Source organism: Aegilops tauschii, chromosome 6 (genome assembly GCF_002575655.3).
Source record: "Aegilops tauschii subsp. strangulata cultivar AL8/78 chromosome 6, Aet v6.0, whole genome shotgun sequence".
Classification (NCBI taxonomy): Eukaryota; Viridiplantae; Streptophyta; class Magnoliopsida; order Poales; family Poaceae; genus Aegilops; species Aegilops tauschii.
Genome location: NC_053040.3, coordinates 378,196,375 through 378,219,042, shown reverse-complemented (window position 1 = coordinate 378,219,042; position 22,668 = coordinate 378,196,375). Strand labels below are relative to the sequence as shown.

The following is a 22,668-nucleotide window of genomic DNA, read 5'->3' as shown; positions in this document are numbered from 1 at the left end:
CACCGGGTCCAGTGGATGCGCGCGGGCATGGTGTGACGACCGATCGACGAAGATCGTCGCCACATAGAAGGGGATCGGAGTGGGGATGAGGAAGAACAGAGAGTAGGTGAGGTAGGAGAAGGAGATGAGAATAATTCAGACGTTTTTCCTTCCTGCCGTGCCCAACAGAGGACATGTCTATTAGTACAGACACACACACCATCATACTTGGCCACAGACGGCCTAGGTCGGAACCGTGGGCTCAGCCCAACACACTCATAGCTTCTCCTTCTCCTTGCTAGTCAACCGCTACGCAGCCCCCCCCCCCAGCATGGAGCCGAGTCTAGGGAGAGTGAGGACCACTGCACACGAATCTGCACGACGGAGGTGTTACCTTTCTTGACCATGCGGCGATCCAAGATCAGCTCAGGTTGTAGTGGTGCAGCCGTCAGGTCGGGCGGACGAGGCAATTCCGAGAAGACTGGAGAGTAGTCTCGTGTGAATGGCTTCAACTGCGATACATGGAAGACCGGATGGATGCGGCTGTATGATGGAAGCTGCAGTTTATAAGCCATGGAACCAATCCGTTGCTCGACGGTGAATGGACCAAAGAATTTGAATGCTAGCTTGGGGCAGGGACGATTTGCAACAGTAGATTGAGCATAAGGTTGTAATTTTAGCAGAACTTGTTCCCCCACCTCAAAGGAGCGATCTGTCCTGTGACGATCAGCCTTTTTCTTGTACCTGTTCTGTGCCCGAGCCAGCTGGTCATGCAGACCATCATTATGTTTTGCCCAGTCCAAATCAACATTGGTATCATCTAGCAGCTTGATGGCAAGTGTGGGCAAGCCTCCCAAATTGGGCTCCTGACCATAGAGCGCCTTGAAAGGTGAAGTGTTCAGAGAGGAGTGGTGGGTGGTGTTGTACCAGAACTCGGCAGTAGGTAACCATTGCCGCCACTTCTTGGGCTGGTCATGCACCGCGCATCGAAGATACATCTCGAGGCATTGATTGACTCGTTCGCTCTGGCCATCCGTCTGAGGGTGATATGCTGTGGAATAACTGAGTTTGGTACCTGCCGCTTCGAGGAGAGCACGCCACATCGCGCTGGTGAACACCCGGTCACGATCAGATACAATCGAGTGAGGTACTCCATGCAATTTGATGATGTTGTCCCAAAAAGCTCGAGCTACTGTTGCTGCTGTGAAGGGATGACGAAGGGGAACGAAGTGGGCATATTTGGTGAAGCGATCGACCACCACCATGATCACCTCGTAGCCTTCAGACACCGGTAGGCCTTCGACAAAATCCATAGTGAGGTCCCGCCACGGTTCTGTTAGAATTGGCAGTGGCTGGAGTAATCCCGGTGTCTTCAAGTGTTCATGCTTGGCTTGTTGGCAGATAGGGCACTGACGAACAAAATCTCCCACTGCTGGTTTCAGACCACGCAAAGCAAACAACTTCTTGACGCACTGGTATGTTGCTGTCACACCGGAGTGGCCCCCAATTGCACTTGCATGGAATGCGTTGATTAATTTGGTCTGGAGGGATGTATTGGCGCCAATCCAAATCTTGTCCTGAAGGCGAATGATGCCTTGACGAAGTTCATAACCTTGTGCATCTGGGCTACATAGAGCTAGTCGTTGCAGCAAATCCTGGCTGTCTGTGTCAGTTTCATAAGAATTGCTGACCTCCTGAAGCCATTGGGGTTGGCAGACTGAGAGAGCATCTAGGGAGAGCATGTGTCCAACGCGGGACAGTGCATCAGCCGCGCCATTGTCCGCGCCGCGACGGTACTTGAATGAGAATTGGAGACCCACCATCCTGGACATAGCCTTGCGCTATAACTCTGTATCGAGTTGTTGATCGCCGAGGTGACAGAGACTCTTGTGGTCCGTGACAATGACGAACGGGTTGCGCTGGAGATAGGCTTGCCACTTGTCCACGGCCATGATCACTGCAAGGAACTCCTTCTCGTAGATTGACAGACGCTGGTTGCGCACGCCCAACGCCTTCCTGAGGTAGGCGATCGGGTGACCATCCTGAACAAGGACCGCGCCCACCCCTGTGTCGCATGCGTCCGTCTCAATAGAGAAAGGGCGGGTGAAATCAGGCAATGCCAGCACGGGTGTGCTCGCCATGGCTTCCTTGAGAAGATCAAATGCTGTTTGGGCTTGCACTGACCATGCGAATCCTTTCTTGGTGAGGAGCTGAGTCAGGGGCTTGGCAATAATCCCATAGCGCGGCACGAACTTGCGATAATAGCCTATAAGGCCCAAAAAACCGCGCAATTCTATGGCATTTGTCGGTGTCGGCCATGCGCGCATGGCACTGGTCTTGCTCGCATCCGTGGCCACACCCTCCCTAGAGATCACATGGCCCAGGTACTCAACTCAAGGTTGTGCGAATGAGCATTTGGACGGCTTGGCGTACAATTGATGCTCACGGAGGATGGAGAAGACCGTGCGTAGATGAGCTTCATGCTCCTGCAAGGTAGCACTGAAGACAAGAATGTCATCAAAAAAGTGATTACAAACTTACGATTTGGCCCGGCGAACACCGAGTTTATCACACATTGAAATGTAGGCGGGCCAGTGGTGACGCCGAAGGGCATGACGCGGAACTCGAAATGGCCGTGATGTGTCTTGAAGGCTGTCTTTTCCTCATCGCCCGCACACATGCGAATCTGATGGCACCCCTCTCGCAAGTCAATTTTGGAGAAGAAAGCAGCGCCTAAGAGTTCATCCAACAGCTCATCAATGACGGGGAGAGGAAACTTGTTCTTAATCGTGACAGTATTGAGGCGTCTGTAGTCAACACAAAAACGCCAGGTTCCATCCTTCTTCTTGACCAGCAAGATAGGGGCAGCAAAAGGGCTCATACTGTGGGTAATGATGCCCGTGCGAAGCATTTCTTCCACTTGACGCTCTATCTCGTCTTTCTGTAACGGAGAGTACCGATAGGGTCGACAACTGACCGGTGCTGCACCAGGTTCCAGATTGATCGCGTGATCATACTGCCGGTGTGGAGGGAGTTGTGTTGGTTCTTCAAAGATGTCACTGAACTCTGTCAGAATACGCTGAATGGTAGGTGGAATTGGCTGGTTAGAGTCTGAACTTGGCGGTGTCAACTGAATCTCCAGCAAGGCCGCCCCCCAAATGGCGTCATGCATTTGCCACAAAGTAGCTGCATCTAGAGCAGTCAGTGCTGGCTGCCCATCTGATCGCACTCCTTTCAGGTGCACTATTTTGCCTTTACGCTCAAATTGCATAGTTTTCAATTGCCAATCACACTGCATTGGACTGTGGCGTGCTAACCAATCCACACCCAGTACTGCATCATAGACCCCTAAGTCAAGCACACGCATATCTGTAGTGAACTGGTGCTCTTGTATACACCACTGCAGTTGGGGCACCATGGCCGTGCAATGTAATCTCTGGCCATTGGCTACACGCACTGATATCGGGGATATTGTGCTGGTTGCTGCACCGATTCCTGCTGCAAAGGAAGAGTTGACGAAGCTGTGGGTGCTTCCAGAATCCACCAGCACCAATATTGTTTGAGTGCCCACAGTGGCCTGCAACCGGATAGTTTCAGCGGTTTCAGTCCCTTCAACAGCATGTGCAGAGAGTAGACAGCACACCGGGTCGGCTGTTGCATCTGGTTCGTCTAACAATTGCAATGCTCGGACTGCTTCATTAGATAATACTTCACCATGATCTCCCACCTTGATTGTAAGTAGCTGAGTTGATCGTTTGCACTGATGATCTCTTGAGTACTTATCCCCACATCTGAAACAGAGTCCATGCTGTCGTCGGTAGTCGCATAGCTGCCGTTCGCGTCCAAAATCGTCAGCAGCAGGTTTGAGAGTTGGCACAACACGTTGTGAGGGAGCTGCTGTATTGGGCAAGACCGGAGCTGGGGGAGGGCGGCCCAACGCCAGTAGCAGGCTAGCCACAAGTGGTGGTCTACCTGCAGACACCGGCCGAAGACGGGGATGCTGAATGTCCAGTTCCTCCTCCTGGATGCGAGCGAACACTGTGGCGCGCGTGATGCTGTTGGGCGCCTGAAGACGCACGGCGGCTCGTAACTCATCCTTCATCCCAACAGAAACTGAGTGACAAAAAACTTAGGACTGAGAGAAGCATCCAATGCGAGCAAATTGTACATATGAACTTCAAACTGCCATCTATATTCTGCCACTGTCCCTGTTTGCCGAAGCTGCAGCAGATTGTGCATTGTGGACTCAAATTCCTCCACTACAGCACGTTGGAACCTGTCCCAAGTGATATCTGAATTTGTCTGACGAAATGCTCTCAGCCACAGTGCTGCGTGCCCTTCAACATAGAGAGCTGCCGTCGCTACCCAGTTGTGCGGTGGCACCCTGTACAGCTCAAAATAAGCTAAACAGCGATCCAGCCAAACATGGGGTGCATCGCCGTCAAAACGGGGAAACTGGTGTTTGGGTGGCCGGACGGAGTATTCTTCCCGTGGCGTGGTGCTGTGCTCGTCGCGCAGAGGTGGTTGATGGAGCCGATCCACTACTCCAGGCTAATCTGGGCGGGCGAGCAGGGGAGGCCCCTCGTTGGTGAGCCGTGCGAGGGAGGCATGGCCCGTGATGGCCCGCGGAATTGGGAGCGCGCTTGGAGGCGGCGCAGGTTGCTGGAGGCCGAGGTGGGCCGCCGATGTACGCACACCCGCCGTGGAGGGGTCTTCCACTTGTGACTCCGGTGCCATGACGGAATAGGCCGTTGGGGAAGCAACCTTGCGAACATCGTCTACATCGGCTTGAGTAAACCCGATCTGCTTGGACAGGCTCTTCAACTCGTGGGAGACTTGAGTGTTGAACGCTGTCTGCGCCTCGGCTCTCTTCTCCGCCAATTCCTTCTCCTCGTCAAATCTGGACAGGAGCTTCTCCATAAGAGCAGTGAGGTTGGCTGTCTGTCCTTCCATGGCGGCAATCACCTGTCGCGCCTGCGCGGAGGGCTTGGAGGGCGCCGTGGTTCCCGCCCCGAGCAGATCGAACCCGCCGAGGATTTCGGGCGACCTCACCGGAGTGAAATCGCACCTATGGCAGTGGGTGTTACCGATCGGACCAAGGGAGTGAGGAAAACCGCGGTGGAAAATTTTTCGGGAGAAATTTGCTGGCTCTGAGATACCAAATGTGACGACCGATCGACGAAGATCGTCGCCACAGAGAAGGGGATCGGAGTGGGGATGAGGAAGAACAGAGAGTGGGTGAGGTAGGAGAAGGAGATGAGAATAATTCAGACGTTTTTCCTTCATGCCGTGCCCAACAGAGGACAGGTCTATTAGTACATTTTTTTTAGACAATCTCGCGAAACCTTTATTAACCCGTCACAATGTTTACAGGGACGAAATGAAGATCTCCCGGCTGTCCTAACCACACATGGCGGCCAACCGCGAGGGAGAGAGAATGTTTCGCTAGATTGTGAGCTTCATAGTTTGAGCTCCTAAATTCATGACCTATGTTGCAAGTGAAAAAACTAGTAGAGTGTTCCGAAATCTCCCGAAGAGTAGCTCCATAAGTAGCTAGCTTGCCATGATGCAGCTCGTCGACAACCACCTTGCAGTCCGAAGCAACCTGTATATCTCGTGCATATAGATCATCCGCCAACGAGAGAGCTTCCCTTATAGCTAGGGCTTCCAACGTTTGGGGCTCTGTGATATGCTCAAAAACAATGGCCGAAGCCCCCAAGAAGTTACCCTGTTGATCTCTACAGATCGCTCCCACAGAACCGTGCTTCCTCCTCACGGCCACTGCTTCGTCCACATTGATCTTAACACAACCTTGGATTGGAGGCACCCACGTTGCATTCCGCATGAATCTCCTTGGTACTGCTTGCGTCTCCCTTTTGTTAACTATCTCCAAATCTGACAGATACTTATTAATAAAAGCCGCTGTAGCGTGTGGAGATTGAAATATATCCTCATGAATTGCCTTTCTTCTTGCTGCCCAAATTGCCCACATGGTTACCACCACACCGGTGAAATCATGAGCATCTAGCATTTCATGTATAGCAAATAACCAGTCCTTTGCGTCTTCCTCTTGGTGTGTGATGATTTTCTCGACCAACTCCTCTGGTGCGAAAGCCCATACGCTTCTTGAGAGAGCACAAGAGAGAAGTGCATGTCTCCATGTATCCATAGCCCCACACAAGCAGCAAGTATCTGTTTCGGCCATATGGCGATGATGAAGCACTTCTCCGCTGGGCATAGAATGTCTAGCAAGTCTCCATAGGAACATACGAAGTTTCGAGGGTACCTGGATATGCCATATAGTGCTCCAAATCCTGCTGGTCTGCCCCGTGGATGAGCCGTCAGCCTCGTTCCACCATCCCTCTCTGCTCATCTTCGTGCGTAGTATCATCCTATATGCAGACCGAACGGTGAAACAGCCATTTGGTTCTTCGTGCCAAGCCCAAAAGTCCGACTGCCTACGCATACACACTGGAATTTTTAGGATCTCCTCTGCATCAAACGAGACAAAAACTGAGCGAACCAGCCCCTTTTTCCATTGTGCTGTAGTAGCGTCAATAAGATCAGATACCCGCCGAGGTGGATTAGGCACTAAGGATGTAATAGGCCTTTTGAAACTATCACGAGGGATCCAATTTTGTAACCATATATCCGTTCTGCCCCCATCCCCAATTCTTCTGATGATTCCTTGAGCTAGTATCTCCCTTCCATCTAATATAGCTCACCATATCTGAGATGGGCGAGCACCCAAATCTGCCTCTAATAATGTACAATTTGGGAAGTAAACAGCCTTCAAAACCTGAGCACTGAGGGAGCGTTCATCATTCATTATTCTCCAAGCTTGCCGCGCAAGCAAAGCTAAGTTAAACATCTCCAAATCACGGAAACCAAGTCCACCCATCTGTTTTGGTTGTGTCATAGTATCCCAAGCAACCCACGCTGGTTTCCGTTTGCCTTGCTCACTCCCCCACCAAAATTGCCTAATGATGGCAGATATACTATCACATAGCCCTCTAGGAAGCCGGAAGCATGACATAGAGTACACCGGAATTGCCTGCGCAACTGCCTTGATCAAGACTTCTTTTCCAGCAGCAGAGAGTAATTTTTCCATCCATCCTTTTACCTTCTCCCACACCCGGTCTCTCAGGTACTTGAACGTTCCATTCTTTGAGTGTCCCACGTCCGTTGGCATGCCCAAATAACGCTCGCTTAAGGACTCATTATGAACCTGCAAGGAGGTTTTTATTGCTTCCCTCATAGAGCCTGGACAGCCCCGACTGAAGAAGATGGATGATTTGTCATGATTAATACGTTGCCCCAAAGCCTTACAATATGTTTCCAACAGGTTTGACACTGCAACTGACCCCTCAACATTAGCCTTAAAAAGCAACAGGCTGTCACCTGCAAACAAAAGGTGGTTTATAGTTGGGGCGGTTGGGGCCACCTTAATACCTGCAATTGATGACTGTGTACTGGATTTCAGGAGGCACGATAGGCCCTCTGCTGCAATCAAGAATAAGTAAGGGGATATTGGGTCTCCCTGTCAGATACCTCTGGTTGGTTTGAAAGAGTCAAGCTTCTCACCATTAAAAAGAACAGAAAAGGACACTGAAGAGACCATGCTCATAACTGTATTAATCCATCGATGAGAGAAGCCAATCTTGATCATAATAGCCCTCAAATACGACCACTCCAATCTGTCATAAGCCTTCATCATATCCAATTTGAGAGCACAATAACTGTTAGTCTTAGCTTTAGACCTCTTCATGAAATGCAAGCACTCGTATGCACATATAATATTATCGGTGATAAGCCTCCCCGGAACAAAAGCAGACTGTTCAGCCGAAATAATGTCTGGTAGAACTAGCTTCAGTCTGTTGGCCACCACTTTAGATGCAATTTTATACACCACATTGCATAAGCTTATGGGCCTAAACTGGGAAAGGAGGGTGGGGTTTATTACCTTCGGTATTAGAACAAGAACGGTGTCATTTATACCTTCTGGACTCTCTTCTCCATGGACTATTTTCAGCACCACCCTTGTTACATCATCCCCACAAATATCCCAATGGTGCTGGTAAAAATGTGCCGGAAAACCATCTGGCCCTGGAGCCTTTGTCGGGAACATTTGAAACAGTGATGTTTTCACCTCTTCCTTAGTGTAATATGCATTCAACATGGCATTCATCTCCTCAGACACTTTCCTGGGCACATGAGCAAGTACTGCATCCATCCCCTGGACCTCCTCGGAAGTATATAGCGTTTGGTAAAAATCATTTACCATGGCTTTTAGCTCATCTGGATCTACTACAATCGCTCCCACAGAATTATGTAACGCTTTTATCATATTTTTCTTCCTCCTCAAACTCGCCCGGAGATGAAAGAATTTGGTGTTCTTGTCACCCGCCGTGAGCCAATCTATCCTCGCCCTCTGGCGCCACATTATCTCCTCACGGTGATACATTTCAATGAGACGTTCGTTTATTTTGAGTTCAATATGTGACGGCCCCGTCCGTAAGGGATCGGATCGAAGCTCTTCTAGCATTTTCTTTAGCTACTTGATCTCCTTCCGCACGCTTCCGAACGTGTCTTTACTCCATCTGTCCAGTCCCTTAGCCAAGTTCTCGATCTTGATTCGTATATCTTCTATAGAGTTGCAGGGAACTTCGGTTTCCCAGCTTTGAATCAACATATCTCTCAGACCTGCGTGAGTCTCCCACATGGTCTCGTATCTAAACTCCCTTTTTGCATTTTCGCGCTTAACTCTGCCAAGATCCAACAGCAAAGCCACATGGTCCGATGACGCCGCAACCTCGTGTGTTATAGAGGCTAACGGGAATCTCGCCAGCCAATCTGAATTTACCAACGCTCTGTCAAGACGGCATCTAGTAAAAGAGCCACCAGTCACTTTCTTCTCAAAGGTCCAGAAACAGCCCTTATAGCCCAAATCAAGCAACATGCAAACGTCAACCGTGTCTCTAAATGCCTGGATTTGTGCATTACTGCGTTCTCCTACACCTTCATGCTCACTTGGACGTAGCACTTCATTGAAATCACCTATGCATAACCATGGAAGGCCACTTAAAGTACTGATATTTTTAAGTACAGTCCACGTTTGGTGTCTAAGATGGGTCTGCGCCTCCCCATAGACACACGTCATCCGCCATGGATCCTCCCCCTGTTCTGTAACTGAAACATCAAGATGGTAACACGAATAACCGAGGATCTCAACTTTTATTGCATTGTTCCAAAATAAGCCAATTCCACCACTCCTTCCCTAACTATCAACAACATAGGAATTATCATAGCCTATAGAGCTAGCCATAGATTCTACCCTTTGACCATCTATCTGTGTCTCAACGATACAAAGTAGGGTAGGGGTAAACTTCCTCGCGAATTCGCGAAGCTCTTGAACTGCCGCAGGTTTACCCGCGCCACGGCAGTTCCAGCATAGCGCATTCATTGGGCTCGGCGGCGCTCCTCGAAGGAGCCCGCCAAAGAAGTGACGGTATTGCCATGACCGACACCTTTCTCCAAATCCTCATCCGCTGCGTCTATGTTTTTCTTGGCTCTCTTTTGGTCTTGCTTGCTGCTCGGACTATGTGGTATAGACGCCGAAGAAGTTAGCGCTACCATCACCCCCGGACCAGATCTGTTTGCTCCGTTGTTCGCCGAGTGCTTCACATATTGTGCCCTCTTTCTGTTGTTTTCAGCATCGTCCATAACTGCATCAGATTCAGAGCTCTCATTGTCTTTCCCACCATTACCATCATCCTGATCCGATCGGGGGTTTGCTCCACGGCCACCTCGGCCACCCCGTCGTCCTCCTCTTCTTCCACGTCCCCCTCCCGGGCCTTGTCCTGTCCTCATGACCCACGATGCCCTAAGATCCTTGAAGATCAAAGCTGACGGAGGATGTATACCATTACCATGCTCCTTGAATTGATGACCCAACATGCCGCAGACCGCACACCAGTCCGGAAGTTTTTCAAACTTGATCCTGTATATTTGGCGCTTACCCTCTCTTATCATAGAAACTGCGCTCTTCAAAGGCTTATCAACATTGATCCGGACCCAAACTCGATGGAAGTTGCCAGCGAAGTCTTGAGATTGGGGTTCGGCGTAGATGACCTCGCCAACCTTTGCTGCTAATGAAGGGACCAGATGAGCATATAGTGGAGGTACATCATGAATCTGCACCCAGATTTCTATGGTATCAAGCTGCAATGTGGACGGTTTTGTCAATCCATCATACGGCTTGAGGATGACAGCATCTCCTCGGAAGTGCCAAGGACCGTCCCTCGTTACTCTTTCCCAATCCCCCAAGCAGGAGAACTGCACTGTATAGAGATTATCCTCCAGGGGCTTAAACTGAACTTCTTGGGCAAGATCCCAAGCGGCTCTCATGTTTTTGAAGAACCAATACTGGCTGTATGTCTTTGGCGAGTGAACCCTAGCCAACGCAATCCAACGCGCCGCCTCGACCGGAGCCTCCTTCTCATCAAAAATCACGTCGTCGAGATCCTCCTCCCGAAGACCTAGCTCCTTCATCAGAGCTGTAACATCGTCCGTCTCCATCGTTCCACTCGGACGAGATCCTGAAGCCCCATCCGATGCCATGATTTGTCGAAACCTAACCCGATCAGAACGACTCGGGCCTTGCAGAAACCCTAGGACCTCCCCCTCTCCTAGCCCGCCTCAGGCTGATGAGCGCAGCAGCACCCCCGAACCGAGAGAGGGCAGGAGATCGCGGCGGAGACAGGGAAAAAAAGGTTCTCAACGGCGGCGACCGAGATCGCCCCGAGAGGAAGAAAACCCTAGCGCGAGGGAACGTCTACTTTTTTTAAGTACAGACACACACACCATCAGACTTGGCCACAGACGGCCCAAGTCGGAACCCGTGGGCTCAGCCCAACACACTCATAGCTTCTCCTTCTCCTTGCTAGTCCACCGCTACGCAGTAGCAGGTGTGACATATGGGCTTTCCCCGAGTGCCTCCAGCACATCAGCCGTCGATGGTACTCCGCCGCGCGGGATGGTCGCCGGCAGCTAAGCCCGGCCGGCTGACGTGTCCCTGTTTAATTAGTCGCCAACGACTCCGTTAACTAGCCACTGAGGCGCTGACTAGTGGGACCCCCAGCTAATTAGGTTAGTTAAACTCTCTGTTTAGGGTTAGTTTAATTCCCGTCTGCAAATCAATTATCTCTTCAGCTTTGACTGCTTCAAGCGAGCTACAAACTCAAAAAGAAAAATTGCACATTTTTCTTTTTGAAACTTCCCTGCCTACAAATTGCACACTTCATTGAGCTGCTGCAGGTGCGGAGCCTGACGGCAAGTGCGTATCACTTCAGAGCAGAACACCGTGCACGGACAACCCGTTCAAATACACTGGCGCAGTCTTGAGCACACATTGATTGACTGACTGACATTTGTTCGTTAGCACAGAAAAGCCTATCGATTTGCATCCTCCTACTAATCAAGGAAGGAACAGTTTTGAAGCTCACCTGGAAACTGAATGAATGAAAAGGGGGGATAAACTATAGAGGATCACGCAGCCGTGGCGGTATTCGGCGACAAGTTTGACCTGTCATCGTTCTTCGTTTGACACTTTGACAGAATCTACACATCTCCTATCCGATCTCAGTTCTCAGCCTCTGCTCCTCTTGGGACTTGGCACCTACCGTGCCACAGGATAGATGACGACATCGACCCGGTTAACTCTTTTCTTTTTCCGATGCCAGTTTGGCCCGGTTGGTAATTGGTACCAATAGGCCCATACACAGTGGCCCGTTCGAACTCCTCGTCCTGGAAAGCCGCAGCGAGCACCAGGCGAGGAATACTTCCGTTTCGTTTAGTACCACATCGCCTGTCGAGGGAGGTAGCAGAGGCAGCGCATCCTATATTAGCAGGGCATTGGGCAACCTTGAAACTTACTTACCTGGACGGGGTCTATGGCTGATCAAGAAGAGTCATAGCCCAGGCTAGTGGCCTACATTGCATTTTGTGGGCGCGCTGGCCTACCATCTCCCCTTTGAGAGAGAGTGGACCTCATGATTAGAGGGGGTACGCGTTCGCGCGGCCCCTGCCAAATATCAATTTCAAATTTTTGGTTCTTTTCATTTGCAGTTCGTTCCTTATTATTATTCTAAACTATGAAGTCTTTGAAATTGTGTGTTTTCTCTCCTGTCCGTTTTTGACCGGGCCAAGTTTCAGTTCGAATTTTGCAGCTAGTTTGATCCCTTAGTCTGAACTGCACTAAGAGCAAATTTCACTTCACGGCGTCAATATCTGGAGTCTAAAAGAGTGAAAGCAACTGCAGTTCACAACACATCGCTTACTAGAAAGAAAAACAAGGCAACGTATGTTGACAGCAAAGATTTATTCTGTTCAACATACTGCTTCTTTTAGTAGCACGTGTTCCTTTTCATGCAGAATGCGCTTTTTTGCCCTTTTTGAAAGAGACAGGTTTAGATTGAGACGATTCGTCAAACAATGCGGAGAAATTTAGAACTAGCTTTGACTGCAAATGTGCTTTGTGCTCTTTTCCTGGTTTCTTATCTGAAGAAGATTATGCTGTGCAAGCTCGAGGAACTGAATATTAAGGATTCCATATATCCAGGTGTCATGTTCCATCTCTTCCTTCAAGACTCAATTGACAAATATGCATGTGCAGTACTCCAGGGAAAGAAATTCAAGCATAAGTAGGTGACTGATTGAACGCGCGTCGTCCATGGTTTATGTCGGCTCAAGTTATTGGTGAACACTATGTCATACTCACGGATACCAAGATAAGGTTAATTTATCCTCCTTTGAATCTACATACCAGGACAAGGTCAATTTATCCAAAATAAATCGACAACGGTATGAGCGCACCCATTTTTTCTATGGTCCCTAATATTCTTCCATGCATCTTTATGGCTAGCACTCCTGTTCACCAACTTGTCCACCAAATTTTCCAAACCTTGGGTCAAAATCAATCACAGGTCAGATAATATGGGTGTGGTTAGATTTTAGTAAGATAAACGTACAGGAATTAGTTGTACCAACCCGTCCGCGGAAACACAACCAGTATACCAAATAGGACTAGGTAAAACTCACATCTGTCTGCAAATTGATTTTATGATTGGCTCTGATTGCTTCAAGCACGCTACAAACTCAATAGAAAATTTACTTACAAATGTTATTGATGACTGCGCAGAACAGAAGCTTAATTGTGTGGGAAGGGAGAGCCAAGAAACAGTCAACAAACCTGGGTTTTAAGTTCACATCTGATTGCGTAGCTCTATTACTCTTAGAAATTTAATATAGCCGAGCTTTGGGATCTCTTAACAACCAAGAAACCGGAACGACCCTGTGATCGGAATTCCAAGTTTCTCCTAAACATGCAAGCGTTCAACCTACTCATTAAAAGAGACCAGGAATTAAATCATGCATTTCACCGTTCAACACGTTCATTCATTACATATCTCTCGTCGCACGTGTTCTTTGTTCTCAAACAAAGAGGATTATGAAGTATGAACACGAGAACTGTAATGGTAAATTTGAGGTGTCAAAACTTTGCAACTTCTCTGAGTTTGTTGGTGCATCGGTACAAGAAACCATTTGAACATACATAGCTATCTGAACTATTGACTTTGTTGTTCTTACCTACTTTTAATGATCCTCATCACAATCAACCTGATGCAAACTGGTAAATATATGTGCCTTTTATAAGGGCGTTGAAACAATTGGATGCATTACAAATTCAGTGGACGTCTTAAGGGATAACGTGTTATGCTTAGTACGTAATCCGAACCATTCATGCTAACCTGAAATGACAGTGTTTCTTTAGTTGAATTAATAGAATGGGAGATACGAAGATGGAGTCAATATCACCAAGAAGAGGAAAGAAGAACAAGCAGTTTGTTAATGGGATGGACAAGACAGGTGGTTCATCTTCCTATTGGTAACCTGCTCTGTTTGTTACATAGAAAAACATTGCACTAGGCATGGTATGATAAAAGGCGGGAATAAGAAGGCCTGCTCTCTGGCAGGTTCGTGCGTGCTCTGGAGGAAGAGAGAAACGGCAGAAAGAAGAGACTTTTTTCTAGGGTGGGTCCACCTGTAAGAGAGAGAGGGGGGAGGTGTGTGTGTGTGAGAGAGTTTTTTTCTTTTCTTTTTGCAAGGTTAGGTCCCACATGTAAGTGAAACATGCACAGAGGGGTAACTATGTACAAGCGATGTCTCGATGCCCCTTTGACCGGACAAAAACGACACCAAAGGTTATTTCAATAAGGGCTTTTGATGGAAGAGGGACAAAGTTGAGCACTGAATTTTTTAGGGGTAAAGATGATAGTGGGCGCAAATTAAGGGGGAGAATGGATACGGCCCTTGATACAAATGTTCGAACTCGTCCATGGTTCTTAGAAACTGTGAAGAAACTTAGTACACAAAACAAACCAACACTAGTAGAAAACAGGGCTTTGGTTGGGGCCTGGCCAGCCCATTAGTCCCGGTTTAGTCACGAACCGGAACCCATGGGGGGCATACGTCCCGTTCGGGCGCCCAGGGGACCGGCCGGGCCTCGTGGGGCATCTGTCCCGGTTCGTCTGGACCCATTTGTCCCGGTTCCTAGCACGAACCGGGACCAATGGTCCTCGCTCATGGCCCACAACCATTGGTCCCGGTTCGTGGCTGGAACCGGGACAGAAGGGGGCCTTTAGTCCCGGTTCCTGCCACGAACCGGGACCAATGAGTTGCCTATATATACCCCATCGCCGCAGCAGAGCAGTCCACACTGCTCTGTTTTTTCTGGCCGGCGAGGAGAGAGCTTTGTTGTGCTCTAGCTCACCTCCTATGCACATGAGGTGTTCGATGAAATGCCCGAGCCACACAAGTTAAGCTTTCTCCTCTCGAAGCTCGACCTCCAAGCTCCATTTTGTCCGAGATTTGTCTAGGTTTAGCGGTCTGTCACGTCCCGTCCCCGTCTTCACCGCCGTCGATCGCCCGCGCCGATCTCGTCGCCGGCACCACCGTGGTGAACCCCTTGTTCTTATCTTCTTTCTGAAAGAAAAAAATTGTTACTTTAGATAGATACTTATCTAATTTTCTTACTTTTATTATTGCTTGTTATTATATAGTGCGATGGTTTTGGTATCCGCCCCCGTCGGCCCTCGTCCTGTCTATGATTCGGATGTGGTATATATTATCTTTTATAACTATTTGGTTCATTTATTGTTTATGACAATTATGCCGACCAACGTGACATAGATTTTATTTATCTAGGAGGTATGTGAACCGGAAATTCCAACCGACCCTATTGTCGAGAGGTTAAATTTAGTTGAAGAAGAAAACAATTACTTAAAGGAAAAAATAAAAAAATTGAGGAGGAGAAGATGATATTGGAGTTGCATGTTGCGGATGTCGTCGATGATCACAAGATCAAGATGGATGCAATGCGTTTGAAGATTAGAAAGATTAGAAAATATGCCATTCATACCGAGGCTTGGTATCATTATGCCGTTGGATCAATTGTTACCTTGGTTGCAATTATGATCGCATTTGTTGTTGCATTGAAATGTTTTACATAGTTTCAATGTATGGTTTAATTAGATGCTCTGGAGAGCTATATGTTGTCCAATGAGAACTATGTATGTACTTTGGTTTTAATGTGATGATGAACTTCTATTAATTTGATCACTTATCTATCAATGATGTTCTGTAATGGTTTTTGACACACTTAATTATATATAATGCACACAGATGAACCTACAATGGATGTACGGTGACAGACACACCTCCGAGTACGTTAATGGCGTGCATAATTTTCTCGAAGTGCCTGAGGCAAACAAGCAGAATGGTTTTATTTGCTGTCCATGCCCTAGCTGTGGGAATACGAGGTCTTACTCTGACTCGAAAACCCTTCACACACACCTGCTTTATAAGGGTCTCATGCCACACTATAATGTTTGGACCAAGCACGGAGAAATAAGGTTATGATGGAAGACAACAAAGAAGAAGAGGACGATGACAACTATGTGCCCCCGGAATATGGTGATGCTGCAACGGGGGAAGATGCTGAAGATCAAGAGGAACCAGACGATATTGTGCCCGATGATGATCTCCGTCGGGTCATTGTTGATGCAAGGAGACAGTGCGAAAGTCAAAAGGAGAAGCTGAAGTTCGATCGCATGTTAGAGGATCACAAAAAAGGGTTGTACCCCAATTGCGAAGATGGCAACACAAAGCTCGGTACTGTACTGGAATTGCTGCAGTGGAAGGCAGAGAATGCTGTGCCTGACAAAGGATTTGAGAAGCTACTGAAAATATTGATGAAGAAGCTTCCAAAGGGTAAAGAATTGCCCGACAGTACATACGCAACAAAGAATGTCGTATGCCCTCTAGGATTGGAGGTGCAGAAGATACATGCATGCCCTAATGACTGCATCCTCTACCGTGGTGCGTACGAGGATTTGAGCGCATGCCCGGTATGCGGTGCATTGCAGTATAAGATCAGACGAGATGACCCTGGTGATGTTGACGGCGAGCCCCCCCAGGAAGAGGGTTCCTGCGAAGGTGATGTGGTATGCTCCTATAATACCACGGTTGAAACGACTGTTCAGAAATAAAGAGCATGCCAAGTTGACGCGATGGCACAGTGAGGACCGTAAGAAAGACGGGAAGTTGAGAGCACCCGCTGACGGGTCGCAGTGGAGAAAAATTGAGAGAAAGTACCGGGCTGAGTTTGCAGGTGACCCAAGGAACATATGGTTTGGTTTAAGCGCGGATGGCATTAATCCTTTCGGGGAGCAGAGCAGCAATCACAACAGCTAGCCCGTGACTCTATGTATTTATAACCTTCCTCCTTGGATGTGCATGAAGCGGAAGTTCATTATGATGCCAGTTCTCATCCAAGGCCCTAAGCAACCCGGCAACGACATTGATGTGTACCTAAGGCCATTAGTTGAAGAACTTTTACAGCTGTGGAATGGAAACGGTGTACGTGTGTGGGATGGGCACAAACAGGAGGAATTTAACCTGCACGCGTTGCTGTTTGTAACCATCAACGATTGGCCCGCTCTCAGTAACCTTTCAGGACAGACAAACAAGGGATACCACGCATGCACGCACTGTTTAGCTAACACCGAAAGTATATACCTGGACAAATGCAGGAAGAATGTGTAACTGGGCCATCGTCGATTTCTTCCGACCAACCATCAATGTCGAAAGAAAGGCAAGCATTTCAAAGGCGAAGCAGATCACCGGAAGAAGCCCGCCATGCGTACCGGTGATCACGTACTTGCTATGGTCAATGATTTACACGTAATCTTTGGTAGGGTCCCGGCGGACTATCTGTTCCGAATGACGCTGAGGGACGCGCACCCATGTGGAAGAAGAAATCTATATTTTAGGACCTACCCTACTGGAAATACCTAGAGGTCCGCTCTTCAATCGACGTGATGCACGTGACGAAGAACCTTTCCGTGAACCTGCTAGGCTTCTTGGGCGTCTATGGGAAGACAAAAGATACACCGGAGGCACGGGAGGACCTGCAACGTTTGCATGAAAAAGATGGCATGCCTCCAAAGCAGTATGAAGGTCCTGCCAGCTACGCTCTTACCAAAGAAGTGAAGGAAATCTTCTTTGAATGCCTGCTCAGTATGAAGGTCCCGTCTGGCTTCTCGTCGAATATAAAGGGAATAATAAATATGCCAGAGAAAAAGTTCTAGAACCTAAAGTCTCATGACTGCCACATGATTATGACGCAACTGCTTCCGGTTGCATTGAGGGGGCTTCTACCGGAAAACATCCGATTAGCCATTGTGAAGCTATGTGCATTCCTCAATGCAATCTCTCAGAAGGTGATCGATCCAGAAATTATACCAAGGCTAAGGAGTGATGTGGCGCAATGTCTTGTCAGTTTCGAGCTAGTGTTCCCACCATCCTTCTTCAATATCATGACGCACGTCCTAGTTCATCTAGTTGAGGAGATTGCCATTCTGGGCCCTGTATTTCAATAGAATATGTTCCCCTTTGAGAGGTCCGTAACCGCGCTAGGCCAGAAGGAAGCTTCTCCATGGGCCATCAAACAGAGGATGTCATTGGATTTTGTGTTGACTTCATTCCTAGCCTTAATAAGATTGGTCTCCCTAAATCGCGGTATGAGGGGAGACCGACTGGAAAAGGCACGCTTGGAGGGGACTCAATAATATGCTGGGACGGGCATTCTTGGTCTCAAGCACACTACACAGTTCTACAGAACTCTACCTTGGTGACCCCGTATGTCGATGAACACAAGAACAGTCTGCGCTCCAAACACCCGGAGCAGTGTGACGACTGGATTACATGTGAACACATCAGGACTTTCGGCAGTTGGTTGGAAACACGTCTCAGAGGTGACAACACTGTTTGTGATGATCTGTACTCGTTGTCCAGGGGACCATCTTCGACTGTATTGACTTACAAAGGATACGAGATAAATGGGAATACATTTTACACGATCGCCCAAGATCAAAAGAGCACCAACCAAACACAGCGGTGTCTGCTTTGATGCAGTAACCAAGAGGGGAAAGGACACATATTATGGTTACATAGTGGACATATGGGAACTTGACTACAAAAATGATTTTAAGGTCCCTTTGTTTAAGTGCAAATGGGTCAATCTGTCAGGAGGCGGGGTACAGGTAGACCCACAGTACGGAATGACAACAGTGGATCTGAACAATCTTGGGTACACAGATGAACCGTTCGTCCTAGCCAATGATGTGGCGCAGGTTTCCTATGTGAAGGACATGTCTACCAAACCGAGAAAAAGAAAAGGTAAGGAAGCAAACACATCATACGATGAGCCAAAGCGCCACATACTTCTTGAGGAAAAAGAGACACCGCGGGACTGGAGGGCAAGACAGACATGTCCGAAGATTATGAAAAGTTTCATTAAATTCTTCCCTTCAAAGTCAAGGCTGACCCAAGCACCCTGTTAAACGATGAAGATTATCCATGGTTACGGCGCAATAAGCAAAGGACAGAAGCGAAGAAAAAGTGAAGACTTTCTCTCCACGACTATTATGATGATGCCTTTGATCTAGAATATCCATGTAACAGACGAGTTTCCGTATGAAACCCTGATGCTTCGAAAGAGATTGTCCGTTTTGTACAGGAATTGCATCCAGTTTTTGCCGTAACCCTCTCAACTTTTTAGCACATGCTATTTGGGTGAAATGATGATACCATGCCAACTTTCAACCTTTTCAGAGTTCATTTGTAGTGCTTTTCAATTTCAGGGTCATTTAGCTAAAAAAAGTAAATGCATGAAAAATAACAAATGAAGTCAGAAAGGGTTGAAAATTGATGATGTGGCTTTGAACGGTGCATTTTGAACACACAAAAAGTCTGGAGTTCAAATAAGTTCAAAAAAATGAAATCCCTTTGTAACAGATGAGGTTTTCGTCCGAAACTCTGATACTTCGAAAGGGATTGTCCATTTTGTACACGAAGTGCATCCAGTTTTTCCCGTAACCCTCTCAACTTTTTAGCACATGCTATGTGGGTGAAATGATGATACCATGCCAACTTTCAACCTTTTCAGAGTTCATTTGTAGTGCTTTTTAATTTCAGGGTCATTTAGCTCAAAAAAATCAGTAAATGCATGGAAAATAACAAATAAAGTCAGAAAGGGTTGAAAATTGATGATGTGGCTTTGAATGGTGCATTTGGAACACACAAAAAGTCTAGAGTTCAAATAAGTTCAAAAAATCAAATCCCTTTGTAACAGACGAGTTTCGTCCGAAACTGTGATACTTCGAAAGAGATTGCCCATTTTGTACATGAAGTGCATCCATTTTTTCCTGTAACCCTCTCAACTTTTTAGCACATGCTATGTGGGTGAAATGATGATACGAGGCCAACTTTCAACCTTTTCAGAGTTCATTTGTAGTGCTTTTCAATTTCAGGGTCATTTAGCTCAAAGAATGAACTAATAGCAAAAAAATGAACTAATAGCTAAAAGAATGAACTAAAAATAATCAATTAAAATATTCTGTTATGATCAACTAAAACAAAACTATAATATTCTTCATAGCAAAAAGAAAATCAACTAAAAAACTTTTATAAAACTCTAATAGCAAAAGGAATCAACTAAAAAGCTTTTATAAACCTCTAGTATTTTTAAACTAGAATTATATAAAATTGACGCAACTAAAATTATCAAAGTATTTTCTGTTCAAAACATGAAAAGCAAAAAGAATTATCATAAAGAATTTTTTTGTTAGAAACTTTAATAGCAAATAGAATTTTCATAAAGAATTTTTTTGATAGAAACTAAAATAACAAAATCTGTTTTTGAATATAATGATAAAACGCAGTAATATTAAATAGCAGGAAAAAGAATCACTCAAAATATATTTTTATAGTGAAGTTATTCACAAACTAGTGATTCGCACGAATTTCAAAGAATTCAAATTTAAACTATTCAAATTTGGAAACTAATGGCACTAACAGAAAGTTTATAATTATTCTGACCTAAAAGCAAAAAGAATTAAAAAATAAAGCAAAAAACAAAAGAAAATAAATAATTCAAAAAATAAAACAAAAATACTGAAAAAAATAAAAAATGCCGCCTACTGGGCCACACGGCCTGCATACGACTAGAAACCCATCTGTACATGGGCCAGGATGCAGGCCCGCAGGCCCAATAGGCCCAACATGGCAGTGACAAGGGTAGGCAAGTACTGCCTGCATATTAGAGAGGAGCTCAGCACCTGAGCCGCAACGCAGCTTATAAACAGGTGCTGAGCTCTCTCAGCTAGCGAGGTGGGACTAAACTCCCACCACACCACCGCTGTGCCACCCTTTTGTCCCGGTTGGTGGCACCAACCGGGACCAATGCCCACCTTTGGTCCCGGTTGGTGGGACGAACCGGTACGACTGCCCCCTTTGGTCCCGGTTCGTGCCACCAACCGGGACCAAAGGTCTTTGTTTCCCGCCCTTTGAGCTGCTGAAAAGAGACCTTCGGTCCTGGTTGGTGGCACGAACTGGGACCAAAGGTGGGCATTGGTCCCGGTTGGTGCCACCAACCGGGACCAAAGGGTTTGCTATATAAGAAACACTTGTGAAAATTTTGGTTTTCATCGCCAGTTGCCCCCGACGACGCCGACCTCCTCGACGCCGCCAGGCTGCCCCGACGCCGTCTGCCGCCCCTGCCGTCGCCCCTGACCGCGCCGTCGCTGTCGCCCGTGCCTCGCCGACGTCGTCCCCGAGCCCGCGCGCCCCTGCCCTCGGCCCGAGCGCACCTTCGCCGTCCGCCGCCCCCGAGCCCTCTCCTCGTCGCCGACGCCACCTTGCTGTGAGCGCCGCCCCGATCCCCTCCTCCTCCCTGTACTGGCCGCCGTCGCCGCCGCGCGTTGCCGCCACGCCGCCGCCCCTGCCCTTCGCTGCCGCTGTGCCGCCGCCCCTACCCTGCGTTGGCGCCGCGTGCCCCCCCCCCGCCGCCCCTGCCCTGCATTTTTATTTTATAGCATTTTTTCATAAATGTATTTTTTTGTATATGTGTGTGTATGTGTATATATGTGTGTACATGTTCATAGCATTTTTTTTCATAAATGTATTTTTTTTGTCAATTTATGTATATGTTCATATATATGTGCATATTTGTCAAACAATTGTGTATGTATAGGAAAATTTATGTATATGTTTTTGTGCATATTTTTTGTCAATTTATGTATATGTTCATATTTAGAAGAAAAAGAAGGAGAGGAAAAAGGAAAATAAGAAGAGGAAGAAGGAGAAGAAGAAGGAGAAGAAGAGGAGAGGAGAAGAGGAGAAATAAATAAGAAGAGGAAAAAAGAAGTAAAAGAAGAGGAGAAGAAGAAAAAATAGAATAAAGAAGGAATATTTTCTATTTTTTCTTCTTCTCCTCTATTCCTTTCTTCTTCTCCTCTTTTTTTCTTCTTCCTCTTCTTATTTTTTATCGGGTATGTCATTGTCGATATACCCCCTCCCCGATAACTTCAACATGAGGGGGGGGGTCAATACCCCCTCCCCAATAACTTTGACATGAGGGGTGGGGGCGGGGGTCGCCGAGGGTTTGAGGGGGCGAGGGTCGGGAACTAGCTAGGGTAGAGGGTCGACGGTCGCCGAGGGTTCGAGGGTCGAGGGTCGCCAAGGGTTCGAGGGTCGAGGGGTCGAGGGTCGAGGGTTCGAGGGTCGTCGAGGGGCCGAGGGTTTGAGGGTCGAGGGTCGTCGAGGGGCCGAGGGTCGAGGATCGCTGAGGGGTCGAGAGGTTGCATAGTGTCAAAGTATTGAAGAAATCCATGCCTTCATCATTAGCCAGAAGTAACCGGGGCATGTTGGTACGAAGTTCTGCAAAGTTGTTCTGGAACGGAGTCCCGGATAGGATAATCTGCCTTTTGGTACGAATTTCAGCAAATGCCTTCCAAATAGCGATATTCGGAAGGCTCCTGCTGAACTTTGTACCAAAAAGCGAATTATCATATCTGGGACTCCGTTCCAGAACAACTTTGAAGAGCTTCCACTACTAGAAAAAGGGCTATAGATGGGATTGACACTAATGGCGCACTAGACAAGCGGTGCGCCATTAGTATATACTAATGGCGCACCACCTTCTGATACGCCATTAGAGTTGAAACTACTAATGGCGCACCTGGCCCAGGGTGCGCCATTAGTATCAAAACAATTTTTTTTAACTAGTGC

General features: G+C 47.5%; 1 protein-coding gene and 1 non-coding gene across 2 annotated transcripts; one reads left to right on the top strand and one right to left on the bottom strand.

Moving 5' to 3' along the window:
• Positions 1-1,820: 1,820 nt before the first annotated feature.
• On the bottom strand, positions 1,821-4,081 carry LOC141026100 (uncharacterized). Its single transcript, XM_073502066.1, has 3 exons — positions 2,521-4,081; positions 2,413-2,478; positions 1,821-2,245 (listed from the first exon to the last, which is right to left on the bottom strand). Exons 1-3 carry the CDS (start codon positions 4,079-4,081, stop codon positions 1,821-1,823), a joined length of 2,052 nt encoding a protein of 683 aa, XP_073358167.1.
• Positions 4,082-11,909: 7,828 nt separating this feature from the next.
• On the top strand, positions 11,910-12,064 carry LOC120967730 (U1 spliceosomal RNA). Its single transcript, XR_005761451.2, has one exon. It is a non-coding gene; the product is annotated as a U1 spliceosomal RNA (small nuclear RNA).
• Positions 12,065-22,668: the final 10,604 nt, after the last annotated feature.

Bases quoted from the DNA above. Each gene is read 5' to 3' on its own strand.
- LOC141026100 (XM_073502066.1), bottom strand. From the start codon at position 4,081: ATGAAGGATGAGTTACGAGCCGCCGTGCGTCTTCAGGCGCCCAACAGC. The intron at 2,479-2,520 runs GTAAGTTTGTAA...TCTTGTCTTCAG, and splicing joins GGTGTTCGCCGGGCCAAATC to TGCTACCTTGCAGGAGCATG. The intron at 2,246-2,412 runs GTACGCCAAGCC...TGGGCCTTATAG, and splicing joins ATCCTCCGTGAGCATCAATT to GCTATTATCGCAAGTTCGTG.